At 40.3% G+C, this 23,358-nt stretch overlaps 1 protein-coding gene across 7 annotated transcripts in view; it reads right to left on the bottom strand.

Annotated features, from left to right (window-relative positions):
- LOC140200784 (RNA-binding protein 25-like) overlaps positions 1–23,358 on the bottom strand; it is an 80,404-nt gene that overhangs the window by 44,474 nt on the left and 12,572 nt on the right. For 2 of the 7 annotated variants that reach the window (XM_072264392.1, XM_072264418.1), the window contains exons 2-6: positions 20,070–20,117; positions 6,599–6,719; positions 5,895–5,957; positions 4,494–4,543; positions 3,502–3,531 (exon numbers count right to left, since the gene is read on the bottom strand). In XM_072264392.1, coding sequence (XP_072120493.1) covers positions 3,502–3,531; positions 4,494–4,543; positions 5,895–5,957; positions 6,599–6,704 — 249 coding nt within the window. In that variant the 5' untranslated portion in view covers positions 6,705–6,719; positions 20,070–20,117. The remainder of the gene's footprint in view (positions 1–3,501; positions 3,532–4,493; positions 4,544–5,894; positions 5,958–6,598; positions 6,720–20,069; positions 20,118–23,358) is intronic. The other 5 variants (XM_072264397.1, XM_072264410.1, XM_072264427.1 and 2 more) reach the window with 5 other exon arrangements.

The raw sequence follows: 23,358 nt of genomic DNA, 5'->3' as shown, positions 1-23,358 counted from the left end.
TATTCACCAGTTTATTAAAAAAATTTTGTGCTAGCAGAGCTGGATTTTTTAAATCTTGATTAAAATTCTCACATTAATTGGCTTGAAGGAATATTATTAGCTATCTCTACCAAGCTGGAGGTAAACATTCATATTCCCTACATGGAGAACTGAACATAACCTTTAAAATGGTGGCCTGAAGCACGAGTGTTCCTCAAAAGCAGTTTTTAAAAAAAAAAAATCACTCAGATGATTTTATTCCTACGTTACCACAGTTGGGAAGGGAGGGCTGTCAACTGGAAATTTCAAAAGTGAAGGCTTGAAATACAGTAATTTTCCACTACCATTTTGATGCACGTGTTCATTCAGTTCTGAACAAAAGTATAAGGCTGAACTTCAAGCATTTCAACTATTTGTCTTTTAAAGAAATCTGAAAAGAGGTATGTTTTTGTGTTCGTGAATGTCAAACATCAACAATTAATATCTTTTGATTGTCTGGATGTTCAGGGCAGGGCCTATTTTGACACAATGTAATTGGATCGACACCGAAAAGGCACAACATTTGGGATGTAGGCATTCAGCTGCAGTACAACAGTTGCAGACGCTGAGTAATGAGCACCTCAAAGTTTTGGGCCTGATATACACAACTACAAGTGTGGATGGCTTCCTGCAGCTAGCTGGATTACAGAGATCTGGGGAGAGATTAAAGAGGACCTCAAAAACATATAATTTCTATTTACTGCTAGTGCCTATCTTTGTGAGATTGACAAAGAAAATCTACTTCACAGCTGACAGATAATGCAGGAGGACAATTGTTGATTGACTAGGAATTGGCATTAGTCTTCGGGAAGGTGAACCTCTACAACTGAACTTCATCAAAAATGTGATGAACTGCTTTATAAGAAATCACAGACACAAAGTGCTGAAAGAACTCAGTGGGCCAGGCAGCATCTACAGAGGAAGATGAAAAGTTTGAGTTTTGTGCAATGATCAGGACTGGAAAAGGAGGGGCAGAAGCAACAATAAAAGTAGGGGGAGGAAGAGGATCAACAACTGACTGGCAGGAGGACGAGGCAGGGGAGCAAAAAGGGAATAATGTGAGAAGCTAGGTGATAGGGTGGGAAGGCAAAGGGCTGAAGAAGGAATATGATTAAGAGAGCTGTCATGTCACCCTTATAAGGAAGTTTCCTGTTGTATATTTAATCTAGACTGAACAGAGAACAAGTCGTCCAAATCTTTATTTTAAATGGAGAGAGATTTGTAAAGTTGGATGGGGATTAATTTGTTATGGTTGAGAAGCAGAGGAAATAAAGACCGGGAAAAAAGCAACCACTGGATATGTAATAGTTTACAATGAAAACAAGTAGTCATAATAAAGAATGGCAGGATCCCTACATTCAGACAAGAGAAGGGAAGATTTAAAAAGGCAGATAATCCCCAGGTTACAACAGGGTCCCTGACCACTGTTTGTAACTCAGACCATTCATAAATTGAAACAAAACATGTGGGAGAGACAGCAGGCACAGGAAGAGAGGCTGTCAGCTGGCCTCACCATCTCAATGACTGAGTGAGCCTGCAGTGCTCCCAGCTCTGCCTAGAGCAGAGAAGGCATGTAGAAATGACCTGCTTCCACCTCTCAGAAGATACCTGCAGCAGCCAGCAAATTCATCTCCATCCATGTTGATCTCCCAAACGCCTGTTCATATGTATGGCTGTCCATAAGGCACACATTTGTAACCTGAGGAGGACCTTTAGTAGTAATATTAGTTTAGGAAATGATCACCATTGTGTGGAACAATGACATGCTAAAAATCAATCAATGAGGTAAGCAGATTGCGCAGAGGAATTATGAGCAGTCCACTGCATAGAAGGTTACTGAAGAGTCACAGGGAGCCAACAGACCAAATTTGCAGGCAAATTTCTCAGATATAAAACAATAATATCCTAACAACAGGATTCCAAAAGTGCAGCATTGGGACAGAAACAGTGCAAAGTGTAGAATGCACAGAATACACAAAAGGCTGGCAACTGGAAAACATTTGTACAGCATTTATAACTCAGTTAGAATTAAGAATATTGGAGAAAATATAGACCCACAGTCAGTGTTGAGATATGATTCAACTGAAGTGAATTGGAAACTATTCCTAGACAGGAAGTCAATGGAAAGAGCTGGAGAAAACGAGGATAGAGCATATATACGCCCATCTCAAGAAAAGGACTACAAGCATGTGATGCAAGGGAATATGAAATAAAGAACAGAGCTTACAAAGTGAGCTCTTCACCTCAACAGCTGGGGTGGCGGGGAGAGAAGGTTAGTTAGCATGCAGCAAAAAAAAAGGACAGGTAGAGAGCTTAATGGAGGAATCTGAGTAATGAGAGGGCAAAATTTCTTTTAAAAAATCAGGAACGTGTAGAAATTGCATAAAAGAACACTTTGTAAAATCAAAGGAAGTAGAAGTCATTTCTAATCACCAAAGGGAAATGGGCTAAAAATGGTATCTCATTGTGAGGTCAAAAATCAGGTATGGTTCTAAACAAGTACTTTGCAAATGTCTCCATCAACAATTAACAATACGCAACACAGGCCATGGAGAATATTACAAAAATCTAACACCTTTAATCACTATAACCTAAAAAAGCAATTCATGGCCTCTTAACACAGAGATGAAATTAGAGGCTCTTACCACCATTTTACAAGTCTCTTCAGTAAAAGGCTTGGTGCCACAGTATGAAGACAGCTAATAAGGTCTCCTTAGTTCAAAAGGTACATACTGACAAACCAGAAATTATAGACCAAACAACCAACATTAATTTGTAAATTATTAGAAACATTTCTTCAGTGCAGTACACATATTTAGAAAGACAGTTAAGGACAATCAGAATTAATTAGAAAGAACTGAATCTTGCTTGGATGTTTTTTTGAAGTGATATCAAGCGGAGTTGAAGCGGTAAGCCATTTGGTGTAGTCTACGTAGGTTATTAGCAAGGAGTCTGGCAAAATTTCTCATAGCACATCAGTATAGAAGCACATGGCAACCAAGGTAAAATTGAAAGAATAATAGGACTATGCTAATTAATTCAGCAAAGCCAAGAACTTTTCATGCTGTAAAAAGTTATTCGTTAAGATAGCAGAACAGACAGATGAGGTTAAGATACACGAGAAACACCTCAATTGCACAAGGCATTGCATTGAAAAGGAGGAAAACTGAGAGTTGCACAGCAGTAATAGTTTTGGTCTCCATACTACTGGAGCAATTAAATAACTTGTGTATAATTCTGGTCAGCACATTCCAGCAATTGGAAGTACTTATGAGCTAGGGCTTGAGAATGATAGTTATAAGACAACACTGGAATGTGTAGGATGTTTTCTTCAGAACAAAGTTGGCTTAAGAGTGATTCAACTGAGGTGAATAAAATTCTGACAGGACAGGACTAGACTCACAGGAAAACCTATTTCCCCTCGTAAAGGAGTCAATAACTAGAGGACAGATTAATATAAAAGTTGAGGAAAAAAAAATCTACCTGGAGTGGTGGGTGCCTGTAACTTGCTGCCTAAAAGGGAGGTGGAGACAGAAACCCTCATTACCATTTTTAAACATCTAGACAGTTTTCTACGACAATGACTTAACAGAGCAAAGGCCTACGAGCTGGGAGGTGGATTGGCCTAAATATCATTTTAGTTGGCATCAGTAATAGTAGTATCTATGATTCAATTAAAATATCAAGCATGCTAGCTCAGGATGAATGACTGCAGATGAATACCAAAGTACTGTACTGAAAAGTTTTCAGTAAATTCATTAGCAGTTGCACATTCCTGTTTAGTATCATGAAGCAGCAGGTGGCATTGACACATAGCCCTCTGAACCTTTTGAGGAGCACACCACCTCTAAAATGCAATTCAAAGCACTATGTACTTCCAACTCTGCTTCCAGATCTATCTACCAGCAGAAATAAAACAATATTGGCATCATCTCCCGGGCCACCATTCCTAGGACTGAAGCTCTTATATTCAGTTGTCCCTCATGAGCAGGCCACCAGTGCAAGCATGGATGATAACAGACTCCTACAACAGCACTATATTCTAAGCTTTGCCATCGTGAGATTGTTAAGTCAGAGGAACAATTTAAAGATGTTCTCACAGCCTCCTTGATAAAGTATCTATCAACTTCTAGAACTCCCTGGCCCACGCTTGCTCAAAATGAACTAGCGGCATGAGAAACCCTGAATCCCCACTATTGGGATTCATGCAGCAGCTCAGTATAAAACCACCAGGAGTGCATGTCACCTAATATAACCCACCCTTCTCATCAAGGATCTCTTGCTAGTCTAGAGTTCCCACAATGGCCTTGTCAATCAACTCAGAACCCACAGGACTAGAATGGAAAAATCAGTGACCCCCCCTCCCCCCCCCCCCCCCCCCGCTCCCGGGACTGTCTGAAAATGTGGTAGAGTCACTAACCCTGGTACAAACATGCATTGGTTCTTTAAATGCAATTTAATTATATCATACTTACAGTTGTGGCAGGAGTCATTATCCCCATAGGAACAGGAATCATAGGTGCTCCTAAAAATAAAGAAAAGAGTAAACATGTCAAGTAGATCACTGCTCTAAAGTACAGATTCAACAAAGCTACTTATTCATAACCGGTACTAGGCAAACAAATGCTTGTGAAGTTCCCAGGGTCTGCATCTTGGTGTCTTTAATAAAGTGGCAGCAGAGATAGTGAATTTTCCCCAAAGTGTCATATATTTTTCAAAAGGTCCCAATGAAATGGAAAATTAGAAATGTAATGTCCCTTATAGGAAGGGGGAGACAGAAAGTAGAAAACTGTAGGCTGGTACTGGAAAATACTGGAATCCATTAAATAGCAGAAAACTTTGAAAATCGTAACACAATTAAGCAGCACCAACAGCTCTGAAAATGAAAATCTGTGCAAGCATAGTATATAGTGTATTTGCTTTCCAAAAGATATTCAATACGGGGTGCTACATAAAAAGGTCATGGCACAAGGTAAGAACTAAGAGCCCAAGGCATTCAAGGTCACTCTAAAAACAGATGGAATAAAAAAAAAGTTTTCAGATTGTCAGGCTGCAGCTAGTAAGGTGCCACAGGGTTTAGTCCTGTGGCCTAAACAATTTACAATCTATACCATTAAATGAGTTGAGTGCATTGCAGCCAAACTTGCTGGTGACACAAAGAAAAGTCAGAAGCAAGTCAAGATGGTGCAAAGATTGGTTAAGTTAGTGGGCAAAAATGTGGCAGGCAGAATACAGAGTGGGGAAAGGTGAAGTTATCCTCTTGGTGAAAGAAACAGAAAAGCAAAAAGTGTTGTCTTAATAGAGATCGCTAATCGCATTTATTGTAAAAGGGTGGAGCATATATATATATATATATATATATAGAGATGAAATCTTGACACAACTTCACAGGGTATTGTTGAGATCACCCTGGAGTCCTGTGTTGCTTCAGTTTGCTTACTTAAGATACAAAGTATTAACAGTTAAGAGGTTTGTAGGTTGATTCACAGGATGCAAGGATGACTTGTGAAGGAAGAACAGTTTGAGACCTTTCTTTGATATATATTCAATCATGGGAATTATCAATGTTTATTGCCCATTCCAATTGCCTCTCAGCCGAGGATACAGTTAAGAATCAACTGTATTGGTGGGTCTTAAGTCACGTGCAGGATGGAGATTCCCAATGGCAACCTGGTAATTTGCCTTTTTTGTTTTAAAATTCCAGATTTATATACCAGTTGATTTTTATTCCTGACTGCCATGCAGAATTCAAATTCACTTCTCTGGATCAATGGTTCAGAATCATGACTGTTTGCCCAGTAACTTAACAATTACGCTGCTGTAGCTCCTACGCTCATTGAAGTTTAGAAAAATGAGGTGATTTTATTGAAACTTACGATTCTGAAGGGGTTTGACACAGTAGATGTTGAGAGGATGTTTCTCATGGGGGAAACTCGAACCTGGGGGGCACAGTTTCAGAATGAAAGGTCACTTATTTATGATGGATATCAGGAGGAATTTCTCTCAGGGAATCTAGAATCCTGGGAGGCTGGCTAAATGAACTTATCTAAGAACGAAAGATATTTTTGAACTATAACGGGTGTCAAGGGTCAAGAAGTTTCAACGAACCACATGGCATACTCCGGCTTCTTTTACTAATAATTCTTACTGTATTCACAACCAGCTCTCAAGGATGTAACTAATGTAGCCAAATATCCCAATAATCAATAGATCATACTCCAACACAATATTACTCATTTAGTAGGAAAGCGCATCAAAAAGGAGTAGCAATACCCAACTAATTTCTTTGAGAATTAGAATTCAGTTAATGCTCTTCTACTTTATATATCAAACCAGTTTCTCTTCATTATTTTCCTTAAGCATTCCATGCAGTGAAGTTTGTTGTTAACTCCTTCCTGGATTTATTTGAGCTAATTTCTTCATGGCCCCTTCAGCATAAAATCAATTTGAAAACCTTTGCCTTTCCTCTCCTATCCAATCCCCTCAATTTTAACACAATAGATGTAACAGTTTATAGAGACTTAACTTGTACTAATAAGCTTCCGCTACAGCTTACTTAACAAATATCAAATTTACATACCAGGTGGCACAGAAGGTGGGAAGCTTGCAAACTGTGGAGGAGGAATACCCGGCGGCAATGGGGGTATCCCTAAGGGAGGACGATTCATATGCGGTGGAAATGACATTTCTCGAGCACCAACCTGAAATAGGCAACACTGATCAAAGTTAAAACTTGTAGACTTTGGTATGTTTTGAGGGCAATACTTAAAGAACAATTCACGTTGTAAAAAGCACATTTTTAATTGTCTCAAAACTAATTCAGGCATGTTGGACTTTAGTGTTAGCCAATGATGAGATGTTAGCAATCTTACCTGTCAAGCTGTGGGAAATCCTAGTCTGGATATGTTATCACAAAAACCTATACTGCTCTTACAATTCCATGGTGTCCACTTTTATTTTAACCTTCCATAAGGAACTTATTACCACCTCAGTAACTTTGTAAAGATATTATTGTTAAACCACGAGGTCTGGTTTCTATAGCACAAGAGGGTATGGAAGAATTGGAGAAAACACAGTGATGAATCTATACTGACAGGTTAAAATCACTGGGAAAGAGTGAACAGGCTGGGTTCTGAATAAGGATCAGGGCTGACCTGACGAATTATGAATATTTAATAAGACACTAACAAACTCAGGAGATCTAACAAATTCTGAATTGCATTGAAATGAGGACGAACTTAAAATTGGAGTGGTCAAGGCAAATCACATAGCTGCAACTGAGGGAAGCAAGGGTTATATACTCGATGTTCAATACCATTATCTCCTCAGTATTAATCACAAGATTCTAAACCCAAGCCTCGATACCACCAACTGCAATGGGATCTTCAATGTTCTCATCGGGAGACCACAGTCAGTACAGACTGGTAGTAACATCTCCTCCTCGCTGACTATCTAGAGGCGTCACAGTAACAACCTCTCACACTCAATGTCAAGACCAAAGAATTGTTTGTGGACTTCAGGAGGGAAGTTGGGAGAACACACACCAGTCCTCATTGACGGGTCAGCGGTGGACAGCTTTATGTTCCTGAGTCTCAGCGTCTTAGAGGATCTATCTTAGCCAACACATTGATAAAAGTAGGCACGCCAATGACTGCTTTGTTAGCGCTTGAGGAGATTTAGGATGTCACCAAAGATCTTGAAAATCATCGCTCTTACTGTCTGTATCACAGTCAGGTATGGAGGCTCCAAAGCACAGGATCACAAGAGAATGCAGAGGGCTGTACACTCAGTCAGTTCCATCACAGGCACAACACCCAAACTCCCCACCTCTGAGGTCATCTTCAAGATGCAGTGTCCCAAAAAGGTGGCATCCATCACTAAAGATGCTTACTATTTGGGACATGCCTTCTTCTCATCATTAGAGAGGTACAATTCAGAAACAGATTCTTCCCCTCTGGCAACAGATTTCTGAACAGTCCATGAAGCCATGAATACGATCTCCTTACTGCTTTTTTTTTGCTGGGAGTATTTACTTTATTGTGTTGTACCACTGCTGCAAAATATCCGACAGTGATAATAAGCCTGATCCGGAGAAAAGATATGACTTATCTTGAAATGTTACTTAAATGTACTAAAGCAGCAATGATTCACTGTAAATCAGACTAAAAACTGAGATCATTGTTTAAACGACTGAGATTGTTATTTGAACTACTCATGAACATCAAACATGCAAATCATACGAGTCAAAGTTAACTTGCAGGCACAACAAGCAATTAGGAAGGCAAAAGGATTCTAGGAGTATTCAAGTACAGGAGGAAAAACACAGCCCTGCTAAGATTATGTCTGGTCCCATCAGCTGGAAGCCACACAGAGACTGGCAATAACTGCAGAAGTGTCGAGAGCCACATCCAGGAGGAAAGCCCTATAGAATGGGAGTATCCACTTTGTGACAGGCTGTCCATTTTTTAGATCAAAGTCAGGGCTTTGGTAAAGTGGTGAGTAGTGATTCACTAAGTTTTTTTTATATTGTTTCTCTTAGAAGAGACTTGTGATATGGGAGATTAGGGATATTTCCATTGTTCATGTTGACTAGGCCTGCAGAGAGCAGTGCAAGTTGTAACTGGGCTAGTATGGAACATCCACAACCAGTCAGTTCAGTGAGTTAGTTACACTAGAAGAAACAAAGGTGGGTGGCCACCAGGAAGAACAGCAAGGAAAGAGCCCGAGGCCATTTCCCATGTCAACCAGGATTGCTGGTGGGGTGGGAACCGAACTGAAGAGACAGTTAGCTCACAAATAGAGAAAGCTTGGAGACAGTGCGAGAGAGAGGATAGGCAGGTGATAGAGAAGGGACATGCTCAGACTGATGGTTTGAGATGTTTCTATTTTAATGCAAGGAGTATTATGAACAAAGCGGATGAGCTTAGAGCATGGATCAGTACTTGGAGCTATGATGTTGCAGTCACTACAGAGACTTGGATGGCTCAGAGGCAGGAATGGTTACTTCGAGTTGCATGCTTTAGATGTTTCAGAAAGGACAGGGAGGGAGACAAGAGAGGTGGGGCATGGCACTGCTGATCAGAGATGGTGTCACAGCTGCAGAAAAGGAGGAAGACATGAAGGGATTGTCTACAGAGTCTCTGTGGATGGAAGTTAGGAACAGGAAGGGGTCAATAACTCTATTGGGTGTTTTTTATAGAGCACCCAACAGTAACAAGGATATCGAGGAGCAGATAGGGAGACGGATTCTGGAAAGTTGAAATAATAACAGGTCTGTCATGGGAGATTTTAATTTCCCCAAATATTAATTGGCATGTCCCTAGAGCGAGGGGTTCAGATGGGGTGGAATTTGTTAGGTGTGTTCAGGAAGGTATCTTGACACAATAGTAGATAAGTCTACAAGAGAAGAGGCTGTACTTGATCTGGTATTGGGAAATGAAACCAGTCAGCTGTCAGATCTCTCAGTGGGAGAACATTTTGGAGAAAGTGGTCACAATGCTATCTCCTTTATCATTGCATCGGAGGGATAGGAACAGACAAGTTAGGAAAGCGTTTAATTGGAGTAAGGGGAAATATGAGGCTATCAGACAGGAACTTGGAAGCATAAATTGGGAACAGATGTTCTCAGGGAAATGTACAGAAGAAATGTGGGAAATGTTCAGGGGATATTTGTGTGGAGTTCTGCATAGGTATGTTCCAATGAGACAGTGAAAGGATGGCAGGGTACAGGAACCGTGGTGTTGTTAATCCAGTCAAGAAGAAGAGCTTATGAAAGGTTCAAAAAACTAGGTAATGATAGAGATCTAGAAAATTATAAGGCGAGCAGGAAGGAGCTTAAGGAAGAAATTAGGAGAGCCAGAAGGGGCGATGAGAAGGCCTTGGTGGACAGGATTAAGGAAAATCCCAAAGAATTCTACAAAGATGTGAAGAGCAAGAGGAAAAGACGTAAGAGAATAGGACCAACCAAGTGTGACAGTGGAAAAGTGTGTATGGAACCAGAGGAGATAGCAGACATACTTAATGAGTACCTTGCTTCAGTATTCACTATGGAAAAGGATCTTGGCAATTGTAGGAATGACTTACAGTGGACTGAAAAGCTTGATCGTGTAGATATTAAGAAAGAGGATATGCTGGAGCTTTTCGAAAGCATCAAGTTGGATAAGTCACCGGGACTGGACGAGGGTTACCCCAGGCTACTGTGGGAGGCGAGGGAGGAGATATTTGAGCCTGTGGCGATGATATTAGTATCATCAATAGGGACAGGAGAGATTCCAGAGGATTGGAGGGTTGTGGATGTTGTTCCACTAATCAAGAAAAGGAGTAGAAATTATTGACCAGTGAGTCTTACTTCAGTGGTTGGTAAGTTGGAGAAGATCCTGAGGCAGGATTTATAAACATTTGGAGAAGCATAATATGATTAGGAATAGTCAGCATGACTTTGTGAACCTGATTGAATTTTTTGAGGATGTGACTAAACACATTGATGAAGGTAGAGCAGTAGATGTAGTGTATATGGATTTCAGCAAGGCTTATTGAGAAAATGAGACAGGGGATCCAAGGGGACATTGCTTTGTGGATCCAGAACTGGCTTGCCCACAGAAAGTAAAGACTGGTTGTTGACAGGTCATATTCTGCATAGAGTTCGGTGACCAGTGGTGTGCCTCAGGGATCTGTTCTGAGACCCCTACTCTTCGTGATTTTTATAAATGATCTGGATGAGGAAGTGGAGGGATGAGTTAGTAAATCTGCTGATGACACAAAGGTTGGGGGTGTTGTGGATAGTGTGGAGGACTGTCAGAGGTTATAGTGGGAATAGATAGGATGCAAAACTGGGCTGAGAAGTGGCAGATGGAGTTCAACCCAGATAAGTGTGAGGTGGTTCATTTTGGTAGGTCAAATATGATGGCAGAATATAGTATTAATGGTAAGACGCTTGGCAGTGTGGAAAATCAGAGGGGTCTTGGGGTCCAGGTCCATAGGACACTCAAAGCTGCTATGCAGGTTGACTCTGTGGTTAAGAAAGCATATGGTGCACTGGCCTTCATCAATCGTGGGATTGAGTTTAGGAGCCAAGAGGTAATGTTGCAGCTATATAGGACCCTGGTCAGATCCCACTTGGAGTACTGTGCTCAGTTCTGGTCACCTCAATGCTGGAAGGATGTGGAAACCAAAGAAAGGGTGCAGAGGAGATTTACAAGGATATTGCCTGGATTGGGGAGCATGTCTTATGAAAACAGGTTGAGTGAACTTGGACTTTTTTGCTTGGAGCAACAGAGGATGAGGGGTGACCTGATAGAGGTATGTAAGATGACGAGAGGCATTGATCGCGTGGATAGTCAGAGGACTTTTTCCAGGGCTGAAATGGCTAGCATGACAGGGCACAGTTTTAAGCTGCTTGGAAGTAGGTACAGAGGAGATGTCAGGGTTAATTTTTTTTTAATACACAGAGTACTGAGTGCATGGAATGGGCTGCCAGCAACAGTGGTGGAGATGGATACAATAGGGTCTTTTAAGAGACTCCTGGACAGGTACATGGAGCTCAGAAAAATAAAGGGCTATGGGTAACCCTAGGTAATTTCTAAGGTAAGGACATGTTCAGCACAGCTTTGTGGGCTGAAGGGCCCGTATTGTGCTGTAAGTTTTCTATGTTTCTACATCAAACAAACATACTATTTTAGATAATGTTGGAGAGGACGGCCTCTCCGAAGAAAGCAGCAGCCAAGCTTGTGGCACCATGAGCAATAGTTGTGGGGAATTACCAGGGAAGGATAATGGGATAGGCATTTATATGCCTGAAAGCAATACTCCAGACTTGTTTGTTGCTTTTCTGGTACCAGGGTCAGGAATATCTCAGAGGTTATGGAACATTCTGAAAGAGAATAGCTGGATGCTATGGTAAACATTGGTACATACCAGACAGGTACAAAAAGGTTCTGCAGCATGAATTTTGGAAGTTAGGCAGAAAAGCAAGAGCTCCAGGGTCAAAATTTTGTGAGTACTCTGTGCCAGCAAAAGTAAAAGAAAAGATAGGACTGACGAATGTATGGCTAAGAGCTAGTGCAAGAGCAAGGGCTTTAGAGTCACTGCTGGGCCAAATGGGACCAGCATGAAGAGGATGGATTACACCCAAACTGAAACTGAAAGGGGACCAACATTGTAGGTGGGAGGTTTGCACACACTCCTAAGGGAGAGTCTAAACTCATTTGGCAGAGGAATGGGAAGAGTGCAGCACATGGGGAGTTTGACTCAAATGCAGAGGATTAATCAAGTCCAGCAAATTCAGTGAGCAGAGCAATCAAAAAGAGGTTAGGGACGTGGGGACGAGCGGCTAACAAGCTCAACTAAGTCAGCTTTAACATACCACAGCTAAGTAATATGAACTTAGAGCATGATTATATGGAATTATAATAGAATTACAACGTGGGAATAAGGTTGAATGAAGGGAAGCTTAACAGTCCAGGATATAAAAGTTTCAGATGTGACAGAGTGGCATACAAAGTGGAATCAAAATTCTGATTAGAGAGAACATCACAGAGTTATGTAGAGAATATACCTAGGAGGGATCATCCAGCTGGGCTATTTGTGTAGAACTTATTACCTTTCCTCTTAACAATTAGCTGAAGGAAGTATAGGTGGGGGGGGGGGGGCGGGGAGAGAGAGAACACATTTGGAACCGTGGAAATTTTTCTGTGAGTTTCAGGGTAATCACAGAAAGGAATGAGCTCGGTCTTCAAATTATGATCATAACTTGGAGGAAAAATGATTTCAACGGCACCAGAGAACACCTGGTGAAAATAAATTAGGCCTGGATGCTTGCAAGTAAAATGACATCTGACAAGTGGCATAAGACTTCAATGCCAGTACATTCTGGCAAGCATGACTGGAGAACATTGGAATGATAAAGGATATTAAAGGTTTGATCAAAATAAAGCATATGACAAGTATTGGGAACTACAAACAAGCATGTCCCTATGGGGAACACAGAGGGTTCAAGAGAGAACTTGAGAATTTAGGACGGCAAACAGGGGCCATGAAACATCATTGGCAAGTAAAATTAAGGAGAATCCCAATGTAGATTATGTTATCAAGATTAAGAGGGAAGCTAGGAAAGAGCAGGTTCCCTTACAGACCGAAGGGCAATCTATGTGTGGAGTCAGGTGATCTGGGCATGGTCCCTATAAAGTTGAAGATGGCACTGGGTACAGCAGTCATGTTGCGTGCTCTGAATCGGCATTTTCAGCTTATTTCTACTTTTTCTACACTCCTCATACAAGCAGAAAGTTACATCAGGTATGATTGACTGACTATGACTATACATACATGTACACAAAACAATCATGTATACAATCTTAGTGTTTGGGCAATATCTTCCCACATTTCCCCCCTTCATTGCGTGTACATTGCGACACAAAGATTTTTACTCCCTTGGATGTACGAGAAAGAATTAATTTTAATGAAAAAATTAAACTTCTTATCTGCATTCAAAGGGAATAACATGGAAAATTGAAAGGGATAGGCTGGTAGCTTGGGACATTTCAATGTTAAGGAGCAATCTGGCCATCAGTATCAGCCAACAATCATACTACTGCTAACTCCTACTTTTATCTTTTTCTTCCCTGTTCCCTTTGCCTTTTTCTTGCATTGGTAAATGTAATTTCTTGTTCCAAATTGTCCAGATACAGAATACTATTGACTGGTTACTCCATAGTAAGCTTTTAAGCTTCTACTGTTTTGAATTTCCAACATTTATCCTAACGTTTTGTCCTTCAGATGAAATGTTAAAGAAATCTCTTCCTTGGTGAACAACAACGATCCACAGCAAAACTGCAGGGTCGATACTATACTCAGTCCAAACTATTATTTACACACAAGCACAAGACATTTTGCAGATGCAAGAAATCTTCAGCAACGGATGCAAAATGGTGGAGGAACTCAGAAAGATAGGCAGATTCTATTGAGGAGGATAAACAGTCAAAAATTGTGGGCCTTTATGAAAACATTTTATAGAATTTTCATTGACCTTTTTGTCAAGCATTTTGTTCTTGTCTTCAGCAAAATGCAGGATCTTCCAATGGCTCCCCATTTCAATTAAACTTCACATTTAATTCTGACATGTCTGTCCACAACCTTCTCTACTGACAAGATGAAACCAAACAGATTGGAGCAGCAACAACTCATTCTACGTGGGTAATCTCCAACCTGACAGCATGAATATTAATTTCCTCAGCTTCTAGAAATTTCCCTCCAACCTTCCTTTTTTCTATTCCCCATTCAGGATACCCTCTCACCCCTTCTCCTTACCTGCCAATCACCTCCCTATGGTTCCCCTCCTCCTTCCCTTTCTTACATGGTCCACTGCCCTCTCCTATTAGATCCCTCACCAGTCCTTTACTGCTCCCACCTATCTCCTCCCAACTTCACACCCTCTCTCCGATCAATCCACCTTCCCCCCTCACCTAGTCTCATCTATCACCCGTCAGCGTGTACTCCTTCCCCTTTCCCCACCCTCATATTCTGGCTTCTGCCCCCTTCCATTCCAATCCTGATGAAGAGTCTTAGACCAAAACATCAACTGTTTATTCCCCTCCATTAATGCTGCCCGACTTGCTGCATTCCTCCAGCATTGTGTGTATGCTCTGTTCAGACTATTTAAATTTTAATCATAATCAAGGCAAGTCTTTGGAACCACTGAAAGTCTCCTCTTGGCAGCTCATGGAGTAAAAGGTTTTTGTCATAGCTCCATCTTTCACAACTTACTTTCTACTGTTAGATTCGTTTAAAGTTTGAAGATTTATTATTTTTGCTGAAGGATCTACGATTTAATTACGATGGCTGATACTCGATCTGGAATCAAATTAAGAGGTGGCAAAACTCTTCCTGAAGTTGAACAAAGAAATCAGAGCAGAAAGAATGCTCTCTTTAATAGAAGCTATTAATGCGAAGATCGGAATGGTGGACACCAAGATTGATAAACTGACGAACGCTCATGAAAAGCTGGAAAAAAATATTTTCGCTGTTCAGGAATCTTTGAAGAACCTGGAAGTTCAATATCAGACACTTAAACAGAACAATCACAGAACTGAAAGAGAACAGGAGTTAATGAGTCAAACTATTAAAGAACAAGAATTGAAGTTGTCTTTTATGGAAAAGAAAATTAATGAGGCTGCTTCAGAGTTATCAAGAATTAAGAAGAAAACGATCGATCTGGAAAGCAGAAGTCGCAGGATGAATTTACGCATACTAGGTTTGTCTGAAAATACAGAAACTGGTCAGGCATTGAAGTTTTATCGAACATGTTATATTCACTTTTTAGTGACATTCTTGAAGCCTGTCCAATTCTGGACAGAGCCCACCGAATTCGATGCCCTAAGCCTTCAGCCGAAATGAAACCATGTCCTGTGATTCTGTGTTTGCATTATTTTACAACCAAAGAAGCTATTCTTCGGGATGCAAGGAAAAGGGATAAGCTAATTTATAATGAAGTAAAGATTCGTATAGTTGAAGATTTTACCCCAGAGATTTATGCTGAAAGAATTATATATTGAGAAGTTATGGCTGAATTTTATAAGATTAACTGTCATCCCTTTTTGCATTATCTGGCTCGTCTGATAGTTACTCTACCTAATACTCGTCCAAAACGGTTGGAAATCTATAAAGGAGTTTAAGTCCACCTCGCAAGCAATTTGAAAAGTTAATCCTTAGCTGGGAACTGTTTGTTACAGTTTCGATGAATGTCTGCTCCACGTTTTATGAGTGCCCAGACATGGATTTGGTTGACTTAGTTAGATCTGTTGTTGTTTGCTTTAACAGTCAATATAGTTTTGGATTTTATATATATATACTCTTTGATTTGTAAGTCTTTAACATTAGTTGTAGTATATTAGTTGGTTGGATTTATCTTTTTCTGAATACATGGGTACGTATTTTAAATGGATTTAAGATGGCCGTTGTTAGTTCCCTGTTAACTATTGTTAGACATAACATGAACATATTTGGAGTCTGCTTATTTCTTTATGTACTCTTTGTTATGTTTTTTTTGGTGGTGGTAACGTATACTTTGTAAGCAGGGGCTGCTATCTGGAAACAGGGGTCAAAGGTCATTAGAGTAGCATGCTGTCCACCTATTGGACTGTTTCCAGGTTTTCAGGATAGAGGGGTGGGTCTATTAGACTAGATTTTTTTTGACTGGGCAGTCCTGAGAGGTTCTTTTTGTCAATTATCTTGCTTTTCTTTCTGATTGAGTCATGCTTTTTCTTCAGATTTAGTTTGCGCCTGTGCATTAGCTTACTTTATAAACTTTTAAAATTCAACTTTAAATATGGATCTTAATAAAATTAATATAATATCTTGGAATTTGAATGGTATGAACCAACCTATTAAGCGCAGAAAGATTTTTAAGAAATTAAAAACACCATGCAGATATTATTTTTGCGCAAGAGACTCATATCTGCAGGCATATCCGTAGGCAGAATGAAAATCAATTTTTTTAAAATTTTGTAAAGGACCCTTATTTCATTCTTTATCAGTAAATAAAATAACAGGGGTATCTATTTTTATTAATTCTAAAATCCCTTTTGTTCATTTTAATACTGTTACTGATTTAATCGGAAGATATTTAATTGTTACTGGTCTGTTATGTGGTCAAAAGGTGGCTTTGGTGTGTGTCTATGCACCTAATATAGATAGCCCTGAATTTTTAAAGAAGCTATTTTCTGTGCTGCCAAATTTAAATGAATATAAGTTGATTATGGGTGGTGACTTTAACTGCTGTCTCAATCTATCGATTGAGAGATTGTCCACCAATCCTTCACCTCCTAATAAAGCTGCGACTTGTATTAATTCCTTTTTTATTAGAATATGGTTTGGTGGATATTTGGAGATTTAGACATCCTAAAGAAAAAGATTTTTCTTTTTTTTCCACATGTATACCATAAATATTCAAGAATTGATTATATTTTGCTGGACATGCAATTGGTGCCCTCTGTTGCTAATTGTTCCTATGATGGGATTGCGTTGTCGGATCATGCACCTATGAAACTAATTTTGAAGTTTTCTGATAATATTCTGAAGTTACTTCAGTAGAGATTTAATGTTTCATTGCTACAAGATTCAACCTTTGTAAATTTTTATTAAAGAGCAAATTCCTCTAATTTTTGAATTAAATACAACTGAGGAAATGTCAAATTTGGTTATTTGGGATACGAAGAAATCTTTTCTTAAGGGACAGATAATTTCATACTCAGTTGGTTTAAGGAGGAAAACCAAGGCAGAACTCTTAGCGATTACTAATAGGATTAAAGAAATAGATAAAGTTTATTCAGTAATGCCTAGTGAAGATCTCTTTAAGGAAAGGGTGGAACTCCAAGCACAACATGATTTGCTTTTGACTTTTCCCAATGAGCAGCAACTTCTTAAATCTAAAGTCAATTTTATATACATGGAGACAGGCCAGGCAAATTATTGGCTGGTCAATTAAAAGTAAATATGGCTAAAGACAGATCCTAAAAGTACGAAGACCTGATAGAACTGAAACAGTAGATCCTTATGAAATTAGTAAGGTATTTATAGATGCATGCATTTATATAGATGCCAAAGCTAGACAGAATGATATTCACATGGATTGCCCCTTGCAGATGAGTGGCATAACTCCACTCACAATGTAGGGTTGGGAGAAAATTGGGAAACACAAGGAAAAACATTCTCAGTTAAATAACTTCTCACATGAACTCCAGGGAATTAAGCTAAAAGGTCAGCCACAATGAGTACCAGAATATTAATAACAGCTGTTAAAAATTATAGTTCTGTTGTATGGAGCTTCAGAGATCCAAACCTACCAAAACCTTCATCTTGGCCAACTATTGAAGCACACCTTTTAAATTAAGCTCTGGTAATTCAACAGTGTCTCCCAAAATCAACACCATCGACCATGAAAAAAGCAACACATACATGGAAGCAATTCACCTCACCACTGAAAATATATTACCATCCATTCATCACTATCGGGTAAAATCCTGAAACTCCTTACATAAAAGCACAAATTAAAGGAAAAATTTATTAATAAACCTTTTCATTGGTTTCAAGGGCAACCTGATATTTACCACCCACTGGTTCACTGTTTACTTCACTTTTGTTCCTAGCTTCCACATCCCTGCACACTACTACCTGCAGACATACGCCCTACTAGTTAACACTAAGCATTGCAAAAAAGATTTCTTAGATTCAATCCCAGGTAGATTATTTGAAGTCCAGGATCATTATAGAAAAACAAATTTACAGTACCCAGCAAGATCATTCAATCCATACTGTGCTTCACTGCCAAAAAGTACTAAGATGATCCCAATTCCCAATTTTCATTCCATAGCTCCTGAGGCAATGGCTAAGTGCTCATCTAGATAATTTTCTAGGTTTCTCCTTCCACCACTTTTTTAAGCAACGAGTTCCAGAGCCCAACCAAAGGACCATCTGCAAAACAGAGCTCAGAGTTAAACTGGTACAGGTAACTTCTGTTTGCAACCAAGTCAGAGCAAACTCTGACACATTCAAACTTCAACCTCTAATAAAATAAGGGGAAGAAAACAATGAAACAGAAAAAGTCACTTTTAAGATCATGTTAATGAAACTGAGGTTTGGGGATTTTTGCTGCAGATATGGAATATTACAAGCTATGATGGTAAAATAATCCAAGAAACCAATGGAGCCTTTAGAACATGGCCGTCTGCACAGTCACCTACCTTACAACACGTTACAACTCTAACCTTTCATTTTTCCAATTAAAGGTCACTCATCTTAAACATTTATTCTATTTTTCTTGCTCCTCAAACCCTGCCTGATCTTTTGACTACTTCCAGCATATTATACTTCTGATTTGGCTCATTTTTATTCTCTATCTTGGTCTTTCCAAACTTATTCAGTTTAGAAAAATTGAATTGTCTTGCAGCTTTCAGCAAAGAAAATAATTCTAGATCAAAATGTTTGTAAAAATACACCCCAATTTCACCATGGGCTATTGACAGCTTGGCAGTGGTGCAGTTAGTAGAGCTGCTACTTTGTAGCTCAGGGATCTGGGTTTAACCCTGACTGTGGGTGCTGAGTGGAGTTTGCACATTTTTACTGTGATAACATGGACTTCCTTCAGTTGCTGAGAAGATGACGGCATACTTGGTTGCAAACAGCCTTTCTGGGGCAAAATGTTTGCCTTAAACATTTTTCTTGTGATCATAAGACCCTGATGGATTTAGTAATACAAAATACTGTAAGTCCAGTTGATTGGCAAGACCAAGGGCAGAGGAACTGCGTGGCCTCAGTTGTTGACTGAGGACCAGGCCCTCAAGCTGCAGCCAACCAGAGGAGGAAGCGCCAGTGGCAGTATGGGAGAGAACAGAGGCATCCATGCTGAGATGGGGGTTGGCCCTGCAGTCCAGCTCTCCCAGTGTTCACTCCTTAGAAGACAAGCTGCATTTTACATTTGGTTGCAAGAGATGAGGAACTGCTGCGTGCTTGTTCTTTGCGAAACATGGCTCCAGGACAACATCCCATGCAGCATCAATCTTCAGGCCATGCTACTCAGGGACTTGTGCTGATATTATTTTGTGACAGTATGTACTGTGCCTTACACTGTATCCCCAGAGGAACCATGTTTCATTTAGCTGTATGCACGTCTAGGGTTGAATGACAATTAAACTTGAACTTCAGCTGCTCTGGTTGCTTCCCACATACCAAATATGCACCTTATGCACGTCCAGCTAACTTGCTGATGCATTCCTCCACCACATTCATTTTAAGTTTCAATTAGGCAGATATAATTAATTTTAATACAGAACCATGCTAATCAACTTAAGTCACTCTATTCCCAATGAGGGATTCTTCTGGCTTTTCCAAAACTGACAGGCATATGGCATTCAAAATTCTCTGTCACCTTTCGTGTACTATATTAGTAATTTGCATGTTTAATTATGAGCTGTAAAAGACCACAATTCTAAGTAAGTTTATTAAGTCCCAAGGTTTTAACTTTTGTTAGCCTTACTATATCTTGAATATTAAAAAGTACTCACCCACTAAATTACCTTAAATGAAAGTCAAATACTTCAGATGCCGAAAATCTGAAACAAAAACAGAAAATGCTGGGAACACACAAATCAGGCTGCATCTGTGGAAAGAGAAACTGACTTGTTTTAAAAAAGTAAAAGACCTCTTGTGGGAACTGGAAGAAAATAAAAAACAAATCCATGGCATACAAGAGGAAATCTGCAGATGCTGGAATTTCAAGCAACACACATAAAAATTGCTGGTGAACACAGCAGGCCAGGCAGCATCTATAGGAAGAGGTACAGTCGACGTTTTGGGCTGAGACTCTTCGTCCTGACAAGGGTCTGGCCCGAAACATTGACTATACCTCTTCCTATAGATGCTGCCTGGCCTGCTGCATTCACCAGCAATTTTTATGTGTGTTCCATGGCATACAGGTCGGGTTACACGGTGATCACACTTTTGTTTGTCTGCAAATTGCAGGGCTGTGCTACATGCCCAGCACAATCAGATTACTAATGGAGAGAAGAAAACCAAGCCATAACCACAAACAGATGACGTACAACAGAAATGACAATAGTAACACACAGAAAGCAAACAACCCAAAGCTAGACGATTGCGTCTCGAAAGTTGAAACATGCATCCATAGAAGACGAGGTGTTAATCTACAAACCTTCACTGGGCATTATATGGTTAAGTCAGAATAGGTGGAATAGAAAGTTAACATGGCAGGCAACAGGAAGGTTAAGGTCTCCCTTGCAGACAAGTTGAGAAAATCTCTGATTTTACCAAATGTAATACACCAGCTTGGAAGTGCAAATGATTAGCTGTGTCATATGGAAAGGCAGTTTAAGTCACTGGATGGTGGCTAAGGTAGGGGCAAAAGGACGAGCATGACATGAGAGTATCATAAGATAGTGAGCACAGTGAAGACTGGTAACAGAAACACGTAGGCTTCCTGCTTAGAGAACTCAAAAACTTACTTCATTCATGCCCAATTACCATGCTGATCCCACCTTTACATGGTCCATTTTGATTCCTTCCAGAATCCCTGTCTTCATCTCAGAGAATAAACATCTATTGCTGATCTACGGGCTCCCACAGTCACCTTCACCATACTTCAACCAATCTCCCCAAAGACTACCATTCCATTTGCCCAGTTCTTCTGTCTTCAATGTATCTGCTGAGGAGTTATTTTGCACAGGCGCCTGTTTTTAAATGGTCAATTTGCCACTACCACAGAGTGCAGAGCCCTTGACCACAATCTATTTCCTACACTTCTGCTCCTAATTCCTTTTTGTCCTGGGCAGAGAAGAAAAGCTCCCACTATCACCAGCCTTCACATTCAACTAATCATCCTTTGACACGTACATGGGTTTTAACAAACAGCAGTCTCCACCAGCAGACATACTCCACCCTCAGCACTGAAGGACCACCCCCCCCCCGATAAAGTTTAAGGGAATGGGGGATTCTCAGATCACTGTAAACAATGAATTAAGTACTGACTATGTCTGTGACTGTAGTGTGTTTGAAAAATGTCTCACAGCTGCCTTCTTTGGAGCAAGATAAGGGTTAAAGTTTGCCCAGATCCACATAGATCTCTCTGGGCTTTTCACACCTTTTGATTTTGACAAAAAGCAGCACCTGATGGAAATTGGACAGAATATTCCTTTCTTAATTAAAGCATAAATTTGACGGATGTTCTTATCTTTGTAATTAAGTTGTGGCTCCAGCAAACCAGGTAGGACATTCTTTTCTTTAATTAAGGTGGCTGGAGTGTCTAACAAATTGATTGTACTTTTCTATCAATAGTCCATTGACTTGGCCGGAATGGTTATCAAACCGATTGTTCTCTGTATCAATAGTCCATTGACTTGGCCGGAATGGTTATCAAACTGATTGTTCTCTGTATCGAATCCATTGACCTGACCGGAATGGTTATCAAACTGATTGTTCTTTTGTAATTGGTGGCCTTATAACTTCTGACAATTCTGACATCGGGCAGTGAACTTGTAGAACCACCGGGGAGATGAGAAAGGGTCTCTCCCTGATGTTGGGTGCGAGTTCACTCGCCGGCTGAGCTCGAAGAAATAAACCGGTGAAAAGATAAGTAACGATCTTTTTGTGCTGTCGTTACTTGATCTAGTAGTTACGTTTACACCCCGAGACTCCCTGGTCAAAATAGGAGAAAATCGGCAGGCACCTAACTTAAGCCAGCCTTGATCAGCAATGACTCAATGAAATCACTGATCAAGGCTGCCCCAGTTCCTCTGTACCAACTTTCTAAAAGGCCTTGATCCTTCAAAATATGTATCTAAGTAGTTCCACTGATCTACCTTCCACACCTTACAGGGCAGAGAACCACAACTACTGCAAAAAGAAATTTCTTCTTCTGAATTTCAAAGATCACATATCCAAACTGTTCAGACTCCATCGCAGGAATTAGCTTGGTTAATTTTTTTTTGGATTGCTTCCAATGCAAGTCCATCTTCTTTTTTTAAATATATGGGACCAAATCTGGGCTTGATATCCCAGGTGTGTACCTTGTTTGTACAACTGTAACAAAACCTCTGTAATTGTAAGCTCCAACCCGCTTGCAATATAGACAATAATGCCATTTGTCTTAACTACCTGCTGGACTGTGAACTTTGAGATTCATCTACTAGAATACTTGGATCCCTCTACGTGCTCAGTCCACTGCTGTTCCCTCTGCTGACCCACGACTGTACTGCAACACACAGCTCGAACCACATCATCAAGAACGATGAGTCAGCATACAGAGACGAGGTGCAGCGGCTAACGGACTGCTGCAGAGCCAACAACCTGTCTCTGAATGTGAACAAAACAAAAGAGATGGTTGTTGACTCCAGGAGGACACGAAGCGACCATTCTCCACTGAACATCAACTACTCCTCTGTACAGATCGTTAAGAGCACCTAATTTCCTGGTGTTTACCTGGTGGAGAATCTCACCTGGTCCCTCAACACCAGCTCCATAGCAAAGAAAGCCCAGCAGCGTCTCTACTTTCTGCGAAGGCTGAGGAGAGTCCATCTCCCACACCCCATCCTACTACATTCCACAGAGGTTGTATTGAGAGCATCCTGAGCAGCTGCATCACTGCCTGGTTCGGAAACTGCACCATCTCAGATCACAAGACCCTGAAGTGGATAGTGAGGTCAGTTGAGAATATCAATGGGGTCTCTCTTCCCGCCATTACAAACGTTTACACCACACACTGCATCCGTAAAGCAAACAGCAAACGCATCCCTCATACAAACTTTTCTCCCTCCTGCCATCTGGCAAAAGGCACCGAAG

This window comes from Mobula birostris, chromosome 1, assembly GCF_030028105.1.
Source record: "Mobula birostris isolate sMobBir1 chromosome 1, sMobBir1.hap1, whole genome shotgun sequence".
Classification (NCBI taxonomy): domain Eukaryota; kingdom Metazoa; phylum Chordata; class Chondrichthyes; order Myliobatiformes; family Myliobatidae; genus Mobula; species Mobula birostris.
This window is presented reverse-complemented; position numbering and strand designations above follow the sequence as displayed.